The sequence below is a fragment of the Pseudophryne corroboree genome, chromosome 8, assembly GCF_028390025.1.
Source record: "Pseudophryne corroboree isolate aPseCor3 chromosome 8, aPseCor3.hap2, whole genome shotgun sequence".
In the NCBI taxonomy this organism is placed as follows: Eukaryota; Metazoa; Chordata; class Amphibia; order Anura; family Myobatrachidae; genus Pseudophryne; species Pseudophryne corroboree.
In genome coordinates, this window is record NC_086451.1 from 24,339,003 (window position 1) to 24,359,110 (window position 20,108).

Consider the following 20,108-nt stretch of genomic DNA (forward strand, 5'->3'; position numbering starts at 1 on the left):
ACCAAACCACAACACTTCGCAACACTTACAACGTTTCCACTAAAATTCAACGGGTGAGGACATCTTTTAGGGCCTGACCAGAAAGGAGCACCAGAAGAGGTCAGCTAGAAGGTGAAGAAAACAACTTTATCAATCTACAGAGGACATCCAAGGATGACGATGACAGAAAGCCTCATCTGTCCCATTTTAGGGCCACTGACCTGCTCCGGGGGGAAGTTGTGCAGCAGCTGACGGATATTGTTGGAGTACTGGGTGTGCCAGTGATTGCAGGCCCAAGCTACACATTCTTTCCAGGACTTGGGCCGGTCAGTAATTAGACTTTTGTACACGGCTTCGATGACCTCCAGAGGCTGAGATCCAGGCAACTTTAATGTCCTCTCCATGAATTTAGGGTCTCTGAGGAAACAAGGTGAACTAATGATGTACAAGTACACGTATTTAGAGACCCTCTTTACAGTATTTTGTTAGTAGTTAATGAACTCCTATTGCTCTATTAGGGTAATACCCGAGAACTTGGGAAAAAGGATAAAGTTCCCTTTGGTAACTCACGTTAAATACTGATTGACGTTCTCTGCTGGTTGCTTAAAGAGGCCTTCAAATTCATCCCGAGCCCACTGCAGACAGACACAGAAGTTTGGTTAATGTCAAACCTCTTCTATGTCCCAAATTAATATCAAACATATTTATCTGAAGCAGGTGAATCGTAAACTAATGACTCGGGAATCTGCTAAAAGTGTCAACTTCACACACCAAGTTCATACATAATCCCCCCCTCAATAAGTATATCCCCACCTGTAATGTGTGCTCAATGGCGTTGGGGAAGTTTTTCAGGGTACAGATGGGTATAGACTTCTCTGGAGGGTCCTGGCTGGAGCTGTAGGACTCTGTGAGGAAAGGTATAACGACTTGTACATTCCCTTTAGTTCCCAATGTTCCAGACTCCAGAAGGGGCTTACGGTAATACACACAGCGCCGGTCCATATACATCCCTGAGGATTGGAAGAAAAGAAAAATATATATATTTTTTTTTTATATTAACAAAGGTGGGAATAACAAAGAATCATAGCATTTTCTATTCCCAGTTTAGGAGTAGATTCAATTGGGTTCGGTATGATTTACCGGTGGTCGGGAGACAGATGCCAGAATCCCGCCAGCCGCCACGCATTGGGCCCAGTGCTCAACTTTGCTCGCAACACTATATTACCCCTCAGGTGGTGGTGTGGTCCCACCACCTGAGTGGGAATACCTGTGTTAGGTCTGGATTTCAACCGCCATTTCCCCGTCTGTCAGCGTTGGCATACAGAGCACTGGAATCACGACGGCTGGTAAATTAACCGCATCCAATTCAATTAGCTGGTTTTAGCTCCCAGGTCAATAACCACCCACAGTAAGCCATAGCTACTAGGCCAAGTACAATTCCCACCTACAGTCAGCCATAGCTACTAGGCTAAGTACAATTACAAACCTCAGTAAGGCTACTAGGCTAAGTACAATTACCAGCCACAATAAGCCATAGCTACTAGGCTAAGTACAATTACCACCCACAGTAAGCCATAGCTACTAGGCTAAGTACAATTACAAACCTCAGTAAGGCTACTAGGCTAAGTACAATTACCAGCCACAATAAGCCATAGCTACTAGGCTAAGTACAATTACCACCAACAGTAAGCCATAGCTACTAGGCTAAGTACAATTACCAGCCACAGTAAGCCATAGCTACTAGGCTAAGTACAATTACCACCAACAGTAAGCCATAGCTACTAGGCTAAGTACAATTACCAGCCACAGTAAGCCATAGCTACTAGGCTAAGTACAATTACCACCCACAGTAAGCCATAGCTTCTAGGGTAAGTACAATTACCACCCACAGTCAGCCATAGCTACTAGGCTAAGTACAATTATCACCCACAGTAAGCCATAGCTACTAGGCCAAGTACAATTACCACCAACAGTAAGCCATAGCTACTAGGCTAAGTACAATTACCACCCACAGTAAGCCATAGCTACTAGGCCAAGTACAATTACCACCAACAGTAAGCCATAGCTACTAGGCTAAGTACAATTACCACCCACACAGTCAGCCATAGCTACTAGGCTAAGTACAATTACCACCCACAGTAAGCCATAGCTACTAGGCTAAGTACAATTACCAACCTCAGTAAGGCTACTAGGCTAAGTACAATTACCACCCTCAGTAAGCCATAGCTACTAGGCTAAGTACAATTACCAACCTCAGTAAGGCTACTAGGCCAAGTACAATTACCACCCACAGTAAGCCATAGCTACTAGGCCAAGTACAATTACCAACCTCAGTAAGGCTACTAGGCCAAGTACAATTACCACCCACAGTAAGCCATAGCTACTAGGCCAAGTACAATTACCACCCACAGTAAGCCATAGCTACTAGGCTAAGTACAATTACCAACCTCAGTAAGGCTACTAGGCTAAGTACAATTACCACCCACAGTCAGCCATAGCTACTAGGCTAAGTACAATTAGCACCCTCAGTAAGCCATAGCTACTAGGCCAAGTACAATTACCACCCACAGTAAGCCATAGCTACTAGGCTAAGTACAATTACCACCCACAGTAAGCCATAGCTACTAGGCTAAGTACAATTACCAACCTCAGTAAGGCTACTAGGCTAAGTACAATTACCACCCACAGTAAGCCATAGCTACTAGGCCAAGTACAATTACCAACCTCAGTAAGGCTACTAGGCCAAGTACAATTACCACCCACAGTAAGCCATAGCTACTAGGCCAAGTACAATTACCAACCACAGTAAGGCTACTAGGCCAAGTACAATTACCACCCACAGTAAGCCATAGCTACTAGGCCAAGTACAATTACCACTCACAGTAAGCCATAGCTACTAGGCTAAGTACAATTACCAACCTCAGTAAGGCTACTAGGCCAAGTACAATTACCACCCACAGTAAGCCATAGCTACTAGGCCAAGTACAATTACCACCCACAGTAAGCCATAGCTACTAGGCTAAGTACAATTACAAACCTCAGTAAGGCTACTAGGCTAAGTACAATTACCACCCACACAGTCAGCCATAGCTACTAGGCTAAGTACAATTACCACCCACAGTAAGCCATAGCTACTAGGCCAAGTACAATTACCAACCTCAGTAAGGCTACTAGGCCAAGTACAATTACCACCCACAGTAAGCCACAGCTACTAGGCTAAGTACAATTACAAACCTCAGTAAGGCTACTAGGCTAAGTACAATTACCACCCACAGTAAGCCATAGCTACTAGGCTAAGTACAATTACCAACCTCAGTAAGGCTACTAGGCCAAGTACAATTACCACCCACAGTAAGCCATAGCTACTAGGCCAAGTACAATTACCACCCACAGTAAGCCATAGCTACTAGGCTAAGTACAATTACAAACCTCAGTAAGGCTACTAGGCTAAGTACAATTACCACCCACACAGTCAGCCATAGCTACTAGGCTAAGTACAATTACCACCCACAGTAAGCCATAGCTACTAGGCCAAGTACAATTACCAACCTCAGTAAGGCTACTAGGCCAAGTACAATTACCACCCACAGTAAGCCATAGCTACTAGGCCAAGTACAATTACCAACCTCAGTAAGGCTACTAGGCCAAGTACAATTACCACCCACAGTAAGCCATAGCTACTAGGCCAAGTACAATTACCACCCACAGTAAGCTATAGCTACTAGGCTAAGTACAATTACCAACCTCAGTAAGGCTACTAGGCTAAGTACAATTACCACCCACAGTCAGCCATAGCTACTAGGGTAAGTACAATTACCACCCACAGTAAGCCATAGCTACTAGGCTAAGTACAATTACCAACCTCAGTAAGGCTACTAGGCCAAGTACAATTACCACCCACAGTAAGCAATAGCTACTAGGCCAAGTACAATTACCACCCACACAGTAAGCCATAGCTACTAGGCCAAGTACAATTACCACCCACAGTAAGCCATAGCTACTAGGCTAAGTACAATTACAAACCTCAGTAAGGCTACTAGGCTAAGTACAATTACCACCCACAGTAAGCCATAGCTACTAGGCTAAGTGCAATTACCACCCTCAGTAAGCCATAGCTACTAGGCTAAGTGCAATTACCACCCTCAGTAAGCCATAGCTACTAGGCTAAGTACAATTACCACCCACAGTTAGCCCCCCCTTTGAAGCACTGAACAGATTACAGTTCACACCTCAGGAGGATGCAAGCAGAAAATAAGAATTTACTTACCGATAATTCTATTTCTCGTAGTCCGTAGTGGATGCTGGGACTCCGTCAGGACCATGGGGAATAGCGGCTCCGCAGGAGACAGGGCACAAAAGTAAAAGCTTTATGATCAGGTGGTGTGCACTGGCTCCTCCCCCTATGACCCTCCTCCAAGCTTCAGTTAGGATACTGTGCCCGGACGAGCGTACACAATAAGGAAGGATTTTGAATCCCGGGTAAGACTCATACCAGCCACACCAATCACACTGTACAACCTGTGATCTGAACCCCGTTAACAGCATGATAACAGCGGAGCCTCTGAAAAGATGGCTCACAACAATAATAACCCGATTTTTGTAACAATAACTATGTACAAGTATTGCAGACAATCCGCACTTGGGATGGGCGCCCAGCATCCACTACGGACTACGAGAAGTAGAATTATCGGTAAGTAAATTCTTATTTTCTCTGACGTCCTAGTGGATGCTGGGACTCCGTCAGGACCATGGGGATTATACCAAAGCTCCCAAACGGGCGGGAGAGTGCGGATGACTCTGCAGCACCGAATGAGAGAACTCCAGGTCCTCCTCAGCCAGGGTATCAAATTTGTAGAATTTTGCAAACGTGTTTGCTCCTGACCAAGTAGCAGCTCGGCAAAGTTGTAAAGCCGAGACCCCTCGGGCAGCCGCCCAAGATGAGCCCACCTTCCTTGTGAAATGGGCATTTACATATTTTGGCTGTGGCAGGCCTGCCACAGAATGTGCAAGCTGAATTGTACTACACATCCAACTAGCAATCGTCTGCTTAGAAGAGCACCCAGTTTGTTGGGTGCATACAGGATAACAGCAAGTCAGTTTTTCTGACTCCAGCCGTCCTGGAAACCTATATTTTCAGGGCCCTGACAACATCTAGCAACTTGGAGTCCTCCAAGTCCCTAATAGCCGCAGGTACCACAATAAACTGGTTCAGGTGAAACGCTGACACCATCTTAGGGAAAAACTGGGGACGAGTCCGCAGCTCTGCCCTGTCCGAATGGACAATCCGATATGGGCTTTTGTGAGACAAAGCCACCAATTCTGACACTCGCCTGGCCGAGGCCAGGGCCAACCGCATGGTCACTTTTCATGTGAGATATTTCAAATCCACAGATTTGAGCGGTTTAAAATGTGATTTGAGGAATCCCAGATTACGTTGAGATCCCACAGTGCCACTGGAGGCACAAAAGGGGGTTGTATATGCAGTACTCCCTTGACAAACTTCTGGACTTCAGGAAGTGAAGCCAATTCTTTCTGGAAGAAAATTGACAGGGCCGAAATTTGAACCTTAATGGACCCCAATTTGAGGCCCATAGACACTCCTGTTTGCAGGAAATGCAGGAATCGACCGAGTTGAAATTTCTTCGTGGGGCCTTCCTGGCCTCACACCACGCAACATATTTTCGCCACATGTGGTGATAATGTTGTGCGGTCACCTCCTTCCTGGCTTTGACTAGGGTAGGAATGACCTCTTCCGGAATGCCTTTTTCCCTTAGGATTCGGCGTTCCACCGCCATGCCGTCAAACGCAGCCGCGGTAAGTCTTGGAACAGACATGGTACTTGCTGAAGCAAGTCCCTTCTTAGCGGCAGAGGCCATGAGTCCTCTGTGAGCATTTCTTGAAGTTCCGGGTACCAAGTCCTTCTTGGGCAATCCGGAGCCACGAGTATAGTTCTTACTCCTCTACGTCTTATAATTCTCAGTACCTTGGGTATGAGAAGCAGAGGAGGGAACACATACACCGACTGGTACACCCACTGTGTTACCAGAACGTCCACAGCTATTGCCTGAGGGTCTCTTGACCTGGCGCAATACCTGTCCAGTTTTTTGTTCAGGCGGGACGCCATCATGTCCACCTTTGGTCTTTCCCAATGGTTCACAATCATGTGGAAGACTTCCCGATGAAGTCCCCACTCTCCCGGGTGGAGGTCGTGCCTGCTGAGGAAGTCTGCTTCCCAGTTGTCCACTACCGGAATGAACACTGCTGACAGTGCTATCCCATGATTTTCCGCCCAGCGAAGAATCTTTGCAGTTTCTGCCATTTCCCTCCTGCTTCTTGTGCCGCCCTGTCTGTTTACGTGGGCGACTGCCGTGATGTTGTCCCACTGGATCAATACCGGCTGACCTTGAAGCAGAGGTCTTGCTAAGCTTAGAGCATTGTTTTATGTGGAGAGAAGTCTCCAGACTTGATCACACTCCCTGGAAATTTTTTCCCTGTGTGGCTGCTCCCCAGCCTCTCCGGCTGGCATCCGTGGTCACCAGGACCCAGTCCTGAATGCCGAATCTGCGGCCCTTTAGTAGATGAGCACTCTGCAGCCACCGCAGAAGAAACACCCTTGTCCTTGGAGACAGGGTTATCCGCTGATGCATCTGAAGATGCGATCCGGACCATTTTTCCAGCAGATCCCACTGAAAAGTTCTTGCGTGAAATCTGCCAAATGGAATCGCTTCGTAAGAAGCCACCATTTTTCCCAGGACCCTTGTGCAATGATGCACTGACACTTTTCCTGGTTTTAGGAGGTTCCTGACTAGCTCGGATAACTCCCTTGCTTTCTTCTCCGGGAGAAACACCCTTTTCTGGACTGTGTCCAGAATCATCCCTAGGAACAGCAAATTGTCGTCGGAAACAGCTGCGGTTTTGGAATATTTAGAATCCACCCATGCTGTCGTAGAACTACTTGAGATAGTGCTACTCCGACCTCCAACTGTTCTCTGGACCTTGCCCTTATCAGGATATCGTCCATTTTCTTTGAAGAAGAATCATCATTTCGGCCATTACCTTGGTAAAGACCCGGGGTGCCGTGGACAATCCAACCGGCATCGTCTGAAACGGATAGTGACAGTTCTGTACCACGAACCTGAGGTACCCTTGGTGAGAAGGGCAAATTGGGACATGGAGGAAGCATCCCTGATGTCCCGGGACACTATATAGTCCCCTTCTTCCTGGTTCGCTATCACTGCTCTGAGTGACTCCATCTTGATTTGAACCTTTGTATGTAAGTGTTCAAATATTTCAGATTTAGAATAGGTCTCACCGAGCCGTCTGGCTTCAGTACCACAATATAGTGTGGAATAATACCCCTTTCCTTGTTGTAGGAGGAGTACTTTGATTATCACCTGCTGGGAATACAGCTTGTGAATTGTTTCCAATACTGCCTCCCTGTCGGAGGGAGACGTTGGTAAAGCAGACTTCAGGAAGCTGCGAGGGGGAGACGTCTCGTTATGGGGACGAAAGGACTGAGGCTGAAAAGACGGTGTCTTTTTCTGCTTAGATGTGACTTAGGGTAAAAAAGGTGGATTTTCCAGCTGTTGCCGTGGCCACCAGGTCCGATGGACCGACCCCAAATAACTCCTCCCCTTTATACGGCAATTGCCGTTTGGAATCTGCATCACCTGACCACTGTCGTGTCCATAAACATCTTCTGGCAGATATGGACATCGCACTTACTCTTGATGCCAGAGTGCAAATATCTCTCTGTGCTCTATAGTCAATAAAATACTGTCCCTGTCAAGGGTATCAATATTTTCAGTCAGGGAATCCGACCAAGCCACCCCAGCGCTGCACATCCAGGCTGAGGCGATAGCTGGTCGCAGTATAACACCAGTATGTGTGTATATACTTTTTAGGATATTTTCCAGCCTCCTATCAGCTGGTTCCTTGAGGGCGGCCGTATCTGGAGACGGTAACGCCACTTGTTTTGATAAGCGTGTGAGCGCCTTATCCACCCTAAGGGGTGTTTCCCAACGCGCCCTAACTTCTGGCGGGAAAGGGTATACCGCCAATAATTTTCTATCGGGGGAAACCCACGCATCATCACACACTTCATTTAATTTATCTGATTCAGAAAAAACTACATGTAGTTTTTTCACACCCACATAATACCCTTTTTTGTGGTACTTGTAGTATCAGAAATATGTAACACCTCCTTCATTGCCCTTAACATGTAACGTGTGGCCCTAAAGGAAAATACGTTTGTTTCTTCACCGTCAACACTGGAGTCAGTGTCCGTGTCTGTGTCTATGTCGACCGACTGAGGTAAATGGGCGTTTTAAAGCCCCTGACGGTGTTTGAGACGCCTGGACAGGTACTAATTTGTTTGCCGGCCGTCTCATGTCGTCAACCGACCTTGAAGCGTGTTGACATTATCCCGTAATTCCTTAAATAAGCCATCCATTCCGGTGTCGACTCCCTAGAGAGTGACATCACCATTACAGGCAATTGCTCCGCCTCCTCACCAACATCGTCCTCATACATGTCGACACACACGTACCGACACACAGCACACACACAGGGAATGCTCTGATAGAAGACAGGACCCCACTAGCCCTTTGGGGAGACAGAGGGAGAGTTTGCCAGCACACACCAAAACGCTATAATTATACAGGGACAACCTTTATAATAAGAATTTACTTACCGATAATTCTATTTCTCGTAGTCCGCAGTGGATGCTGGGAACTCCGTAAGGACCATGGGGAATAGCGGCTCCGCAGGAGACAGGGCACATCTAAAGAAAGCTTTAGGATCACCTGGTGTGCACTGGCTCCTCCCCCTATGACCCTCCTCCAAGCCTCAGTTAGGATACTGTGCCCGGACGAGCGTACACAATAAGGAAGGATTTTGAATCCCGGGTAAGACTCATACCAGCCACACCAATCACACTGTACAACTTGTGATCTGAACCCAGTTAACAGCATGATAATAGAGAAGCCTCTAGAAAAGATGGCTCAATACAACAATAACCCGAATTTTTTTTTGGTAACAATAATTATGTACCAGTATTGCAGACAATCCGCACTTGGGATGGGCGCCCAGCATCCACTACGGACTACGAGAAATAGAATTATCGGTAAGTAAATTCTTATTTTCTCTGACGTCCTAGTGGATGCTGGGAACTCCGTAAGGACCATGGGGATTATACCAAAGCTCCCAAACGGGCGGGAGAGTGCGGATGACTCTGCAGCACCCAATGAGAGAACTCCAGGTCCTCCTCAGCCAGGGTATCAAATTTGTAGAATTTTACAAACGTATTTGCTCCTGACCAAGTAACTGCTCGGCAAAGTTGCAAAGCCGAGCCCCCTCGGGCAGCTGCCCAAGATGAGCCCACCTTCCTTGTGGAGTGGGCATTTACAGATTTTTGGCTGTGGCAGGCCTGCCACAGAATGTGCAAGCTGAATTGTACTACAAATCCAACGAGCAATAGTCTGCTTAGAAGCAGGAGCACCCAGCTAGTGGGTGCATAGAGGATAAACAGCGAGTCAGATTTCCTGACTCCAGTCGTCCTGGAAACATATTTTTTGGGTCCTGACAACGTCTAGCAACTTGGAGTCCTCCAAGTCCCTAGTAGCCGCAGGCACCACAATAGGTTTGGTTCAGGTGAACGCTGAAACCACCTTAGGGAGAAACTAAGGACGAGTCATCAATTCCGCCCTGTCCGAATGGAAAATCAGATAAGGGCTTTTACAGGATAAAGCCACCAATTCTGACACGCGCCTGGCCCAGGCCAGAGCCAACAGCATGACCACTTTTTCTGTGAGATATTTTAACTCCACAGATTTAAGTGGGTCAAACCAATGTGACTTTTGGAACCCAAAAACCACCTGGAGATCCCAAAAGTGCCACTGAAGGCACAAAAGGAGGCTGTATATGCAGTACCCCTTTAACAAATGTCTGAACTTCAGGGACTGAAGCTAGTTCTTTTTTGGAAGAAAATTGACAGAGCCGAAATTTGAACCTTAATGGACCCCAATTTCAGGCCCATAGATACTCCTGTTTGCAGGAAATGTAGGAATCGACCCAGTTGAATTTCCTCCGTCGAGCCTTACTGGCCTCGCACCACGCAACATATTTTCGCCAAATGCGGTGATAATGTTTTGCGGTTACATCCTTCCTGGCTTTGATCAGGATAGGGATGACTTCATCCGGAATGCCTTTTTCCTTCAGGATCCGGCGTTCAACCGCCATGCCGTCAACGCAGCCGCGGTAAGTCTTGGAACAGATAAGGTCCTTGCTGGAGCAGGTCCCTTCTTAGAGGTAGAGGCTACGGATCCTCCGTGAGCATATCTTGAAGTTCCGGTTACCAATTCCTTTTTGGCCAATCCGGAGCCACTAATATAGTGCTTACTCCTCTCCATCTTATCAATCTCAGTACCTTGGGTATGAGAGGCAGAGGAGGGAACCCATACACTGATTGGTACACCCACGGTGTTACCAGAGCATCTACAGCTATTGCCTGAGGGTCCCTTGACGTGGCGCAATACCTGTCGAGTTTTTCCCAACGGTTTATAATCATGTGGAAGACTTCTGGGTGAAGTCCTTACTCTCCCGGGTGGAGGTCGTGCTGAGGAAAACTGCTTCCCAGTTGTCCACTCCCGGAATGAAAACTGCTGACAGTACTATCACATGGTTTTTCGCCCCGCGAAGAATCCTTGCAGCTTCTGCCATTGCCCTCCTGCTTCTTGTGGCACCCTGTCTGTTTACGTGGGTGACTGCCGTAATGTTGTCTGACTGGATCAACACCGGCTGACCTTGAAGCAGAGGTCTTGCTAAGCTTAGAGCATTGTAAATGGCCCTTAGCTTCAGGACATTTATGTGAAGTGATGTCTCCAGGCTTGACCATAAGCCCTGGATATTCCTTCCCTGTGTGACTGCTCCCCAGCCTCGCAGGCTGGCATCCGTGGCCACCAGGACCCAGTCCCGAATGCCGAATCTGCGGCCCTCTAGAAGATGAGCACTCTGCAACCACCACAGGAGGGATACCCTTGTCCCTGGTGACAGGGTTATCCGCTGAAGCATCTGAAGATGCGACCCGGACCATTTGTCCAGTAGGTTCCACTGGAAAGTCTTGCGTGGAATCTGCCGAATGGGATTGCTTCGTAGGAAGCCACCATTTTTACCCAGAACCCTTGTGCATTGATGCACTGAGACTTGGTTCGGTTTTAGGAGGTTCCTGACTAGCTCGGATAACTCCCTGGCTTTCTCCTCCGGGAGAAACACCTTCTTTCTGGACTGTGTCCAGGATCATCCCTAGGAACTGAAGACAAGTCGTCGGAACCAGCTGCGATTTTGGAATATTGAGAATCCAATCGTGCTGCCGCAACACTACCTGAGATAGTGCTACACCGATCTCCAACTGTTCCCTGGATCTCACCCTTATCAGGGAATCGTCCAAGTAAGGGATAACTAAAATTCCCTTCCTTCGAAGGAATATCATCATTACGGTCATTACTTCAGTAAAGACCCGGGGTGCCGTGGACCATCCCTACGGCAGCGTCTGAACTGATAGTGACAGTTCTGTACCATAACCTGAGATACCCTTGGTGAGAAGGGTAAATTTTGACATGAAGGTAAGCATTCTTGATGTCCCGAGACATCATGTAGTCCCCTTCTTCCAGGTTTGCAATCACTGCTCTGAGTGACTCAATTTTGAATTTGAACCTCTGTATGTAAGTGTTCAAAGATTTCAGATTTTAGATTTTAAAATCGGTCTCACCGAGCCGTCTGGCTTCGGTACCACAATAGTGTGGAATAATACCCCGTTCCCTGTTGCAGGAGGGGTACCTTAATTATCACCTGCTGGGAACACAGCTTGTGAATGACTTCCAAAACTGCCTCCCTGTCAGCGGGAGACGTCGGTAAAACAGACTTTTGGAAACGGCGAGGGGAATAAGTCTCGAATTCCAATTTGTACCCCTGAAATATTACCTGAAGGATCCAGGGGTCTACTTGCGAGTGAGCCCACTGCGCACTGAAATTCATTGAGAACGGGCCCCCACCGTGCCTGAACTTGTAAAGCCCTAGCGTCATACTGAGAGCTTGGCAGAGGCGGAAAAGGGTTTCTGTTCCTGGGAACTGGCTGATCTCTGCAGCCATTTTCCTCTCCCTCTGTCACGAGCAGAAAAGAGGAACCCTTTTGTCCGCTTGCCAACCAGGACTGCGCCTGATAATACGGCGTCTTATTTTGAGAGGCGACCTGGGGTACATCCCCTTTTTTAAGGCAATACTTCCAAATGCCGTTTGGAATCCGCATCACCTGACCACTTTACTGGTATAATTGGACAACGCACTTATACTTGATGCCAGTCGGCAAATATTCCGCTGTGCATCATGCATATATAGAAATGCATCTTTTAATTGCTCTATAGGCAATAATATACTGTCCTTATCTAGGATATCAAATTTCCAGTCAGGGAATCCGACCACGCCAACCCAGCACTGCACCTCCAGGCTGAGGCGATTGCTGGTCGCAGTATAACACCAGTATGTGTGTAAATACATTTTAGGATACCCTCCTGCTTTCTATCAGCAGGATCCCTAAGGGCGGCCATCTCAAGAGAGGGTAGAGCCCTTGTTCTTACAAGCGTGTGAGCGCCTTATCCCTCCTAGGGGGTGTGTCCCAACGCACCCTAACCTCTGGCGGGAAAAGGTATACTGCCAATAACTTTTTAGAAATTATCAATTGTTATCGGGGGGAAACCCACGCATCATCACACACCTCATTTTATTTCTCAGATTCAGGAAAACTACAGGAAGTTTTTCCTCACCAAACATAATACCCCTTTTTTTTGGTGGTATTTATATTATCAGAAGAGTGTAAACTTTTTCCATTGCCTCAATCATGCAATGTGTGGCCCTATTGGAAATCACGGTTGTCTCTTCACCGTCGACACAGGAGTCAGTATCCGTGTCGGCGTCTGTATCTGAGGTAACGGGCGCTTTAGAGCCCCTGTATGAGACGTCTGGACATGCACAAGCTGAGTAGCCGGCTGTCTCATGTCAACCACTGTCTTTTATACAAAGCTGACACTGTCACGCAATTTCAACAGTACATCCACTCAGGTGTCGACCCCCCAGGGGGTGACAACACTATTACAGACACTCTGTATGTCGACACAAACGTACCGACACACAGCACACACACAGGGAATGCTCTGATAGAGGACAGGACCCCACTAGCCCTTTGGGGAGACAGAGGGAGAGTTTGCCAGCACACACCAGAGCGCTATATATATATATATATATATATATATATATATATATATATATATATATATATATATATATATATATATATATACACATATACATATACACAGGGATAACCTTATATAAAGTGTTTTTCCCTTTATAGCTGCTGTATTGTTTATACTGCGCCTAATTTGTGCCCCCCTCTCTTTTTTAACCCCTTTCTGTAGTGTAGTGACTGCAGGGGAGAGCCAGGGAGCTTCCCTCCAACTGAGCTGTGAGGGAAAATGGCGCCAGTGTGCTGAGGAGATAAGGACGCCGAGAAAGGGGTGGAGCCTATCATCCGTTTTCTTGTATGTTTTGGCAGGGGTTAAATGCATCCATATAGCCCAGGAGTTATATGTGATGCATTTATTTTAGCCATAAAAGGTTTTCTATCGATTTATTGCGTCTCAGGGCGCTGCCCCCCCAGCGCCCTGCACCCTCAGTGACCGGAGTGTGAAGTGTGCAGAGAGCAATGGCGCACAGCTGCGGTGCTGTGCGCCTACCTTTATCTGAAGACAGGACGTCTTCTGCCGCCGATTTCACCGGACCTCTTCGTTCTTCTGGCTCTGTAAGGGGGCCGGCGGCGCGGCTCCGGTGACCCATCCAGGCTGAACCTGTGATCGTCCCTCTGGAGCTAATGTCCAGTAGCCTAAGAAGCCCAATCCACTCTGCACGCAGGTGAGTTCGCTTCTTCTCCCCTTAGTCCCTCGATGCAGTGAGCCTGTTGCCAGCAGGTCTCACTGAAAATAATAAACCTAAACTAAAAAACTTTCACAAAGAGCTCAGGAGAGCCCCTAGTGTGCACCCTTCTCGTCGGGCACAGAAAATCTAACTGAGGCTTGGAGGAGGGTCATAGGGGGAGGAGCCAGTGCACACCAGGTGATCCTAAAGCTTTCTTTAGATGTGCCCTGTCTCCTGCGGAGCCGCTATTCCCCATGGTCCTTACGGAGTTCCCAGCATCCACTAGGACGTCAGAGAAATAAGTGTTTTCCCTTATAGCATCTTAATATATAATCATATCGCCAAATAAGTGCCCCCCCTCTCTGTTTTAACCCTGTTTCTGTAGTGCAGTGCAGGGGAGAGCCTGGGAGCCTTCCCACCAGCAGTTCTGTGAGGGAAAATGGCGCTGTGTGCTGAGGAGATAGGCCCCGCCCCCTATTCCGGCGGGCTCTTCTCCCGGTTTTTCTGAGACCTGGCAGGGGTGAAATACATCCATATAGCCTCAGGGACTATATGTGATGTATTCTTTTTAGCCAGAAAGGTAATCTCATTGCTGCCCAGGGCGCCCCCCCCAGCGCCCTGCACCCTCAGTGACCGTTGGTGTGAAGTGTGCTGAGAGCAATGGCGCACAGCTGCAGTGCTGTGCGCTACCTCATGAAGACTGAAAAGCCTTCAGCCGCCGGTTTCTGGACCTCTTCTTACTTCGGCATCTGCAAGCGGGTCGGCGGCGCGGCTCCGGTGACCCATCCAGGCTGTACCTGTGATCGTCCCTCTGGAGCTAGTGTCCAGTAGCCTAAGAAGCAAATCCATCCTGCACGCAGGTGAGTTCACTTCTTCTCCCCTAAGTCCCTCGTTGCAGTGAGCCTGTTGCCAGCAGGACTCACTGAAAATAAAAAACCTATCAAAACTTTTACTCTAAGCAGCTCTTTAGGAGAGCCACCTAGATTGCACCCTGCTCGGACGGGCACAAAAACCTAACTGAGGCTTGGAGGAGGGTCATAGGGGGAGGAGCCAGTGCACACCACCTGATCCTAAAGCTTTTACTTTTGTGCCCTGTCTCCTGCGGAGCCGCTATTCCCCATGGTCCTGACGGAGTCCCAGCATCCACTAGGACGTCAGAGAAATCCACATTAAGTGCACCCTCGGTGTTAGTAGTGGGAAGTAATAGAATTGCTCCAGGGACTTAACCTGGAGCTAAATCCCTGTGCCAGCTAATTTGAATAGGCCTCTACGTGTACACTTCCCCTACTCTTGGGGAAACTTTTTTTTTTTGCCAAACCACTTCATAAAAAAATTGCAGCTTTTCACTAAGAATTTCTACCTCGCCTTACTGAGGAGCCCTGGAGTAGTTGGGCTACACAGTGGACGTAGGCTAAGCTAGTCTCAATGTAGACAGTAAGGGCCCACTAGGGACTAAGGGGGTAATTCAGACCTAAATTTATCACATCTACGATCAGTTTCTCCAACATGCAGGGGGGGTGCGTCCAGCACAGGGCTAGTCCACCTCACATGTCAGGCCGTAACCCTCCCCACCCCGCACAGGTGCGAAAGCATCGCACGGCGGTGATGCTTTCGCACCCAAGTAGCTCCCTACCTGCGCAGGCAAGCAGCTACCCAGCGCGTTCTGGGTCACAGCGGCTGCGTGTGCCGTCACGCAGCAGCGGCCCGGACACGCCCGTGTTGTCCAGACCGCGCCCCACCAACGGCGTTCTAACGCCATTGGCACGCCCCCTCCCGTCCATCAGGCAGAGGCATTTCGCATCTCACTGGGTGGCGCACGCGCATTGCGTCCCCTGCGTGTACCCACTCCAGAAAGGGCATCAGGCTGCGATCGCTGTTGTACCAGCAATCGGGTCTGAATTAGGTCCTAAGACGGCAGAGTGGCTGACCATGTCATCTAAGAACTTGATGTTGGAGTTCTTGATGGGCGATAAACTCTGAAGCACGCCAGAGGTGGCAGCCATTTCCGCTCAAGCACTACCATTCTGCACCAAGTCTGCATTAGGTTAAAGGCGATTGTTCCCTCCCTCAGATTTGCTATGCTCTGCAGGATGTCTTTCTAAAGCAGATTCAATTGTTTTTTTTTTTTTTAGATGGTGTCCTGCAGCTGTTTCTATGTTCTGTCGCAATGGACAGGAGACTTGCCTCACCAGTTCAGAAATAGGTTAAATTTCTCCTTCCATAAATCTATGAAAGTCCAGCTACATCGTGCACAAGCGCAAGGTCTCCGCCAATACTCCAAGACTTGGGATGTTCCATAATCTGACCTTTCATCATCCCATGAAAAAAAAACAAGGCGGCGACAACTCGGACATGGAAGTTTACTCGCAATTAGGGTAGAGACCTCGGGTCAGCCGGGAAGCAGTGTATTAGTTTGGGCGGTATACTAAACATTTGACATCTCAGAAATAGAATTTCCTGACGTTTCTATGATTCAGCGCAAGGTAAGAGTCTGGTTTCTTTCCCTTTCACCTCCATCATGAAGATGTCAAAGCCCTCAAACATTCCCATTCCCAGTATGGCACTCCCAAAGAGGAGGATTGGAGGTTAGACAGCTTAAGTCCATGTTTGTAGCGGCTGGGTTCTTACTTAGGCCGATGATGGCCTTCATGTGGGCGATTAAGCAAATGGACAAATAGCTGGTTGAGTTTTCAGGCATCTCAGTCCCAATAGACTATAAACAGAATTACTTACCGTGGTGGAACATTCTCAGGACACCTCAGAGTACCTGGATGATGCGGCACTAGATGTCATTCCAGTGAGAATTTTTTGGATCTGAAAACTTCAAACACACATTTTACCAAATCGATGAGGGTGACCTGGGTGGTGTAGCATAGGGTTTCAGATGAGCAGCTGTGTAGGCCCATCTGCAGGTAGTCACCAGATTCTACAGGTTCCATGTATTTGCTTTCAGGGAAGCCAGCTTTGGAAGGAGAGTATCCACTGAGCGTTGTACCCAACCGCAGAGGTAATCTGGGATGTCAAATAGGCGCCAAACCCCATTACGCTACTGTTCTTCTTAACGTTTTGTTCCTCCTTGTCCTTCCCTCTCTATCATGTTCTCTGGGGCTTGGCAAACCATAACGGAGGTTCCTACAGAGAGGTAGGATACAAAAATGCCCTTTCTCCGGAACCCCCAACGTCTCCAGTGTCCCCCAGTGGGCTCAAATAATGTAAAATATAAAAACCCTCCTTTGGTGCCTCATGCCTCAGCAATTCAGGAAGAAGGTACTTCTATTTGAATGCTAAGCCCCTTTAGAACACAAGTGTGTAGCATGAATCCTTACTGCTACATCGCAGGTCTCCTCTGATAGTGTTGCAGGAATTAAGGCCTTCCACATGCTCAGCCGTCTCCGTACATGGATATGGATCAAAGGATCGACAGTCAGACTGTCAACACCAAACGGTCGACATGCACAAGGTCAAAATGACGAAGCGGAAATGGTCGACATGAGTTTTTGATGTTTTTTGTGTCAAAATTTCCCTTCTATTACGTGGACCTCCAATTAGTGCACAGCTTCGCTCGCCATCCTTCGGGCAAATTGGTTTCGATCTATTGCTTGTCGACATATCATCCGGATACCTTCGTACATTACACATGGCAACCCTCAATCAGAGAAATCCTGCATTACTGTTGTACTCCCATTCCCCAAGGCAAACATCTCAACCGTGCGCTCTTCTACCCACCTACAGTAATTTTTTTAAGGAAAACAAATGGTTCTTGCTAGGGCTACTCACTGGCATCCACATTATCAAGTGCGTTGGCGACACCGTCCAGAGCTTCAAAGAAGTCATCATCGTAGACCTTCTCTGTATCTGTGCCCACGCGATTCTGGTGCCCGATGACGTTCAAGTGAGGGTTCATCTGTTTCACTGCTGCTGCCGCGGTTTCGGATTTCATTTTCTGATGGTTAGATAGGAAATTACTTAAGATTTAAATCCACAAGTGCAGACATGCTGCCTTCTATGGGGTGTATTCAATACCTGACGGATCCCTTCCGACAGGTCAGTATTCAATGAGCTGGCCAAATCAGACTGTCGGATTCGGCCGGTCCCCGCTCCACTACTCACCCGGTCCCCGGCATCCGTCCATGTTCCCCGGTTCCGACAAGGTCAATCCCACTTTAAAAAAAGTGGGATTGACCTTGTCGGAACCAGGGTCAAAACCTGCCGGATTTTGCCACGGAACATGTGGATCCGCAACTAATCTGACAATCCACATGGTCTCCGACAAGTCGGGAATTCCCGACTTGCAGGAAAAAAATGGCCCGGCTTTGAATAGGTTGGAACCCCTTTCCGACTTAAACCTGTCGGAAACTGCCGCCTTTTCGACAAGACGGCAGTTTCCAACAGGTATTGAATACACCCCTATATGTTGGTCAGAATAATTATGATAGAGGCTATTTTGCACTACACGTTAGCTGAAGACACAACATGCAGGAAACCTCCACGTGGACCAGCAGCTGCACAGGTTAAATGGCCTTTGTCTTGCACTCACCGTGACGTCCCAGGGTCTGAAGAGGAACTGTCTGTTCAAGTTGGACTTCTCTATGGTGTCCATGTCTGTCACAGTGATTTCTCCTCCGTCCCCTGTGCCCAGACCAATCATGGCAAAGTTTTTCAGCAGCTCACATCCAATGGCACCGGCACCAACCTGCAAAGTGATTATTATATATGCACATACAAGGTACAGCACACTTGCATGCATCACCATCTTGCACTACAGTCGGATAAGACAGACAGACATCGACACTCACCAGAAAATACTTCCGTTTGCCTAGTTTTTCCTGCAGATTCGATCCAAAAACAGCTATTTGCCCATCGTAGCGAGATTGTTTCTGTAACGCGCCAAAGTAGAAAGAGATTGATGTAAGGGCTCCAGGTGGAGACTACAGAAACACCTACAATCGCTTTAATACAAACCTAACGGAAGCCGACTTACAGGACTGCAGTTCTCCTCTGTTAGTAACGTCTCCTCGTTTTCTTCAGGCAAACATTCTAAGGCATCGAAGTATAACCACTGCATGACCGGTGTGAACTTCCCGGATAAGGCCTGTAGGCAAGAAGGACAATCAGAGGAGCTTTTAATAGATTAAAGATGGAAGACGTATGGCTGGGAGTGCTCAGTACCTTCATGGCCTCCTGTGCTGCCAGCCCCCCGATGAAAGCATTAACGGGGGCAATATTTCCGGTGGCCTGGAAGGAAAGCTTCTTCAGGAGACATTCTTTCAGCTCCTCCACCTTTGAAGATCCGGATAAAGTCTCATTGATCTCTTTGGTAAGAGCCAGCACCTCACTTGCATCCGCCTAGTAGGGATCACAGAGAGAAAAAAAAAAAAAAAAAAAAAAGTAAGCCATCTATACACCAAGCCTCACCGCCCCGTGGGCCGGACAATGGGACACGTGCTTCGGTACTCACCTCGTTGCGAGGTTTTGGAAGTCTGCCGTTTTTCTTCTGGAAGGCATGAAGACCCTGGAATCCCAGGTGCAATTGGGACGGGTGGTCGAACTTAGCAAAGTCTGTTATAATGAACTCTGGTTCTTGGATAGATTTTCTTAGGGGTTTCTAGAACATCAAAATTATTTTTTTTTTTTAAGCCAGGACCGCCCACAAAAACCTAAACACATTTTACATAGAAGAGAAAGCTCTACAGCCAGTTTGAGGTCACTTACAAAGCTGATCTTTTTCGGCATTTTGACTTGGCTGACGATTCCCCCACGGACGTAGTCTGAGAATTTGGTTGTGTCGCAGATGCTGAATGTGTATGGTCCTGGGATGGAAAGAACAAGTTGTATCTCCGTAACCGCAGAAAACATCCAGTGGGGACACATTTTACTCTGATGACTGAATGAATGGGAAACACCCTCCTCAGGGGAATGGGTGGAGTACAGCATCTTTTTATGGGGTCTATGGACCTAGCGCTTACCTAGGACTTTGATCTCCACTGGATCATAGTTGTTCAGCTCGGTCATGCCCTGGATTTCAGTAAAAGTTACAAAGTCGCCACTTTCAAAGCCGTGACGAGCCTCATCCAGGCAGGTGACCACTCCTGTGTTATCCTAGAACAACAACAATCTGTCACATATGACGGGAAAACATTTCCACAGTTACCAACAAACCAATA

The 20,108-nt window shown here is 47.8% G+C and overlaps 1 protein-coding gene across 3 annotated transcripts in view; it reads right to left on the minus strand.

Annotated features, from left to right (window-relative positions):
* Positions 1 to 20,108, minus strand: part of UBA1 (ubiquitin like modifier activating enzyme 1) — a 52,359-nt gene that overhangs the window by 8,605 nt on the left and 23,646 nt on the right. For all 3 annotated transcript variants that reach the window (XM_063936075.1, XM_063936076.1, XM_063936077.1), the window contains exons 8-19: positions 19,911 to 20,043; positions 19,657 to 19,754; positions 19,403 to 19,549; positions 19,114 to 19,290; positions 18,926 to 19,036; positions 18,741 to 18,821; positions 18,482 to 18,637; positions 17,722 to 17,887; positions 793 to 989; positions 550 to 614; positions 201 to 396; positions 30 to 104 (exon numbers count right to left, since the gene is read on the minus strand). In XM_063936075.1, the coding sequence (XP_063792145.1) occupies positions 30 to 104; positions 201 to 396; positions 550 to 614; positions 793 to 989; positions 17,722 to 17,887; positions 18,482 to 18,637; positions 18,741 to 18,821; positions 18,926 to 19,036; positions 19,114 to 19,290; positions 19,403 to 19,549; positions 19,657 to 19,754; positions 19,911 to 20,043 (1,602 nt within the window). The remainder of the gene's footprint in view (positions 1 to 29; positions 105 to 200; positions 397 to 549; positions 615 to 792; positions 990 to 17,721; positions 17,888 to 18,481; positions 18,638 to 18,740; positions 18,822 to 18,925; positions 19,037 to 19,113; positions 19,291 to 19,402; positions 19,550 to 19,656; positions 19,755 to 19,910; positions 20,044 to 20,108) is intronic.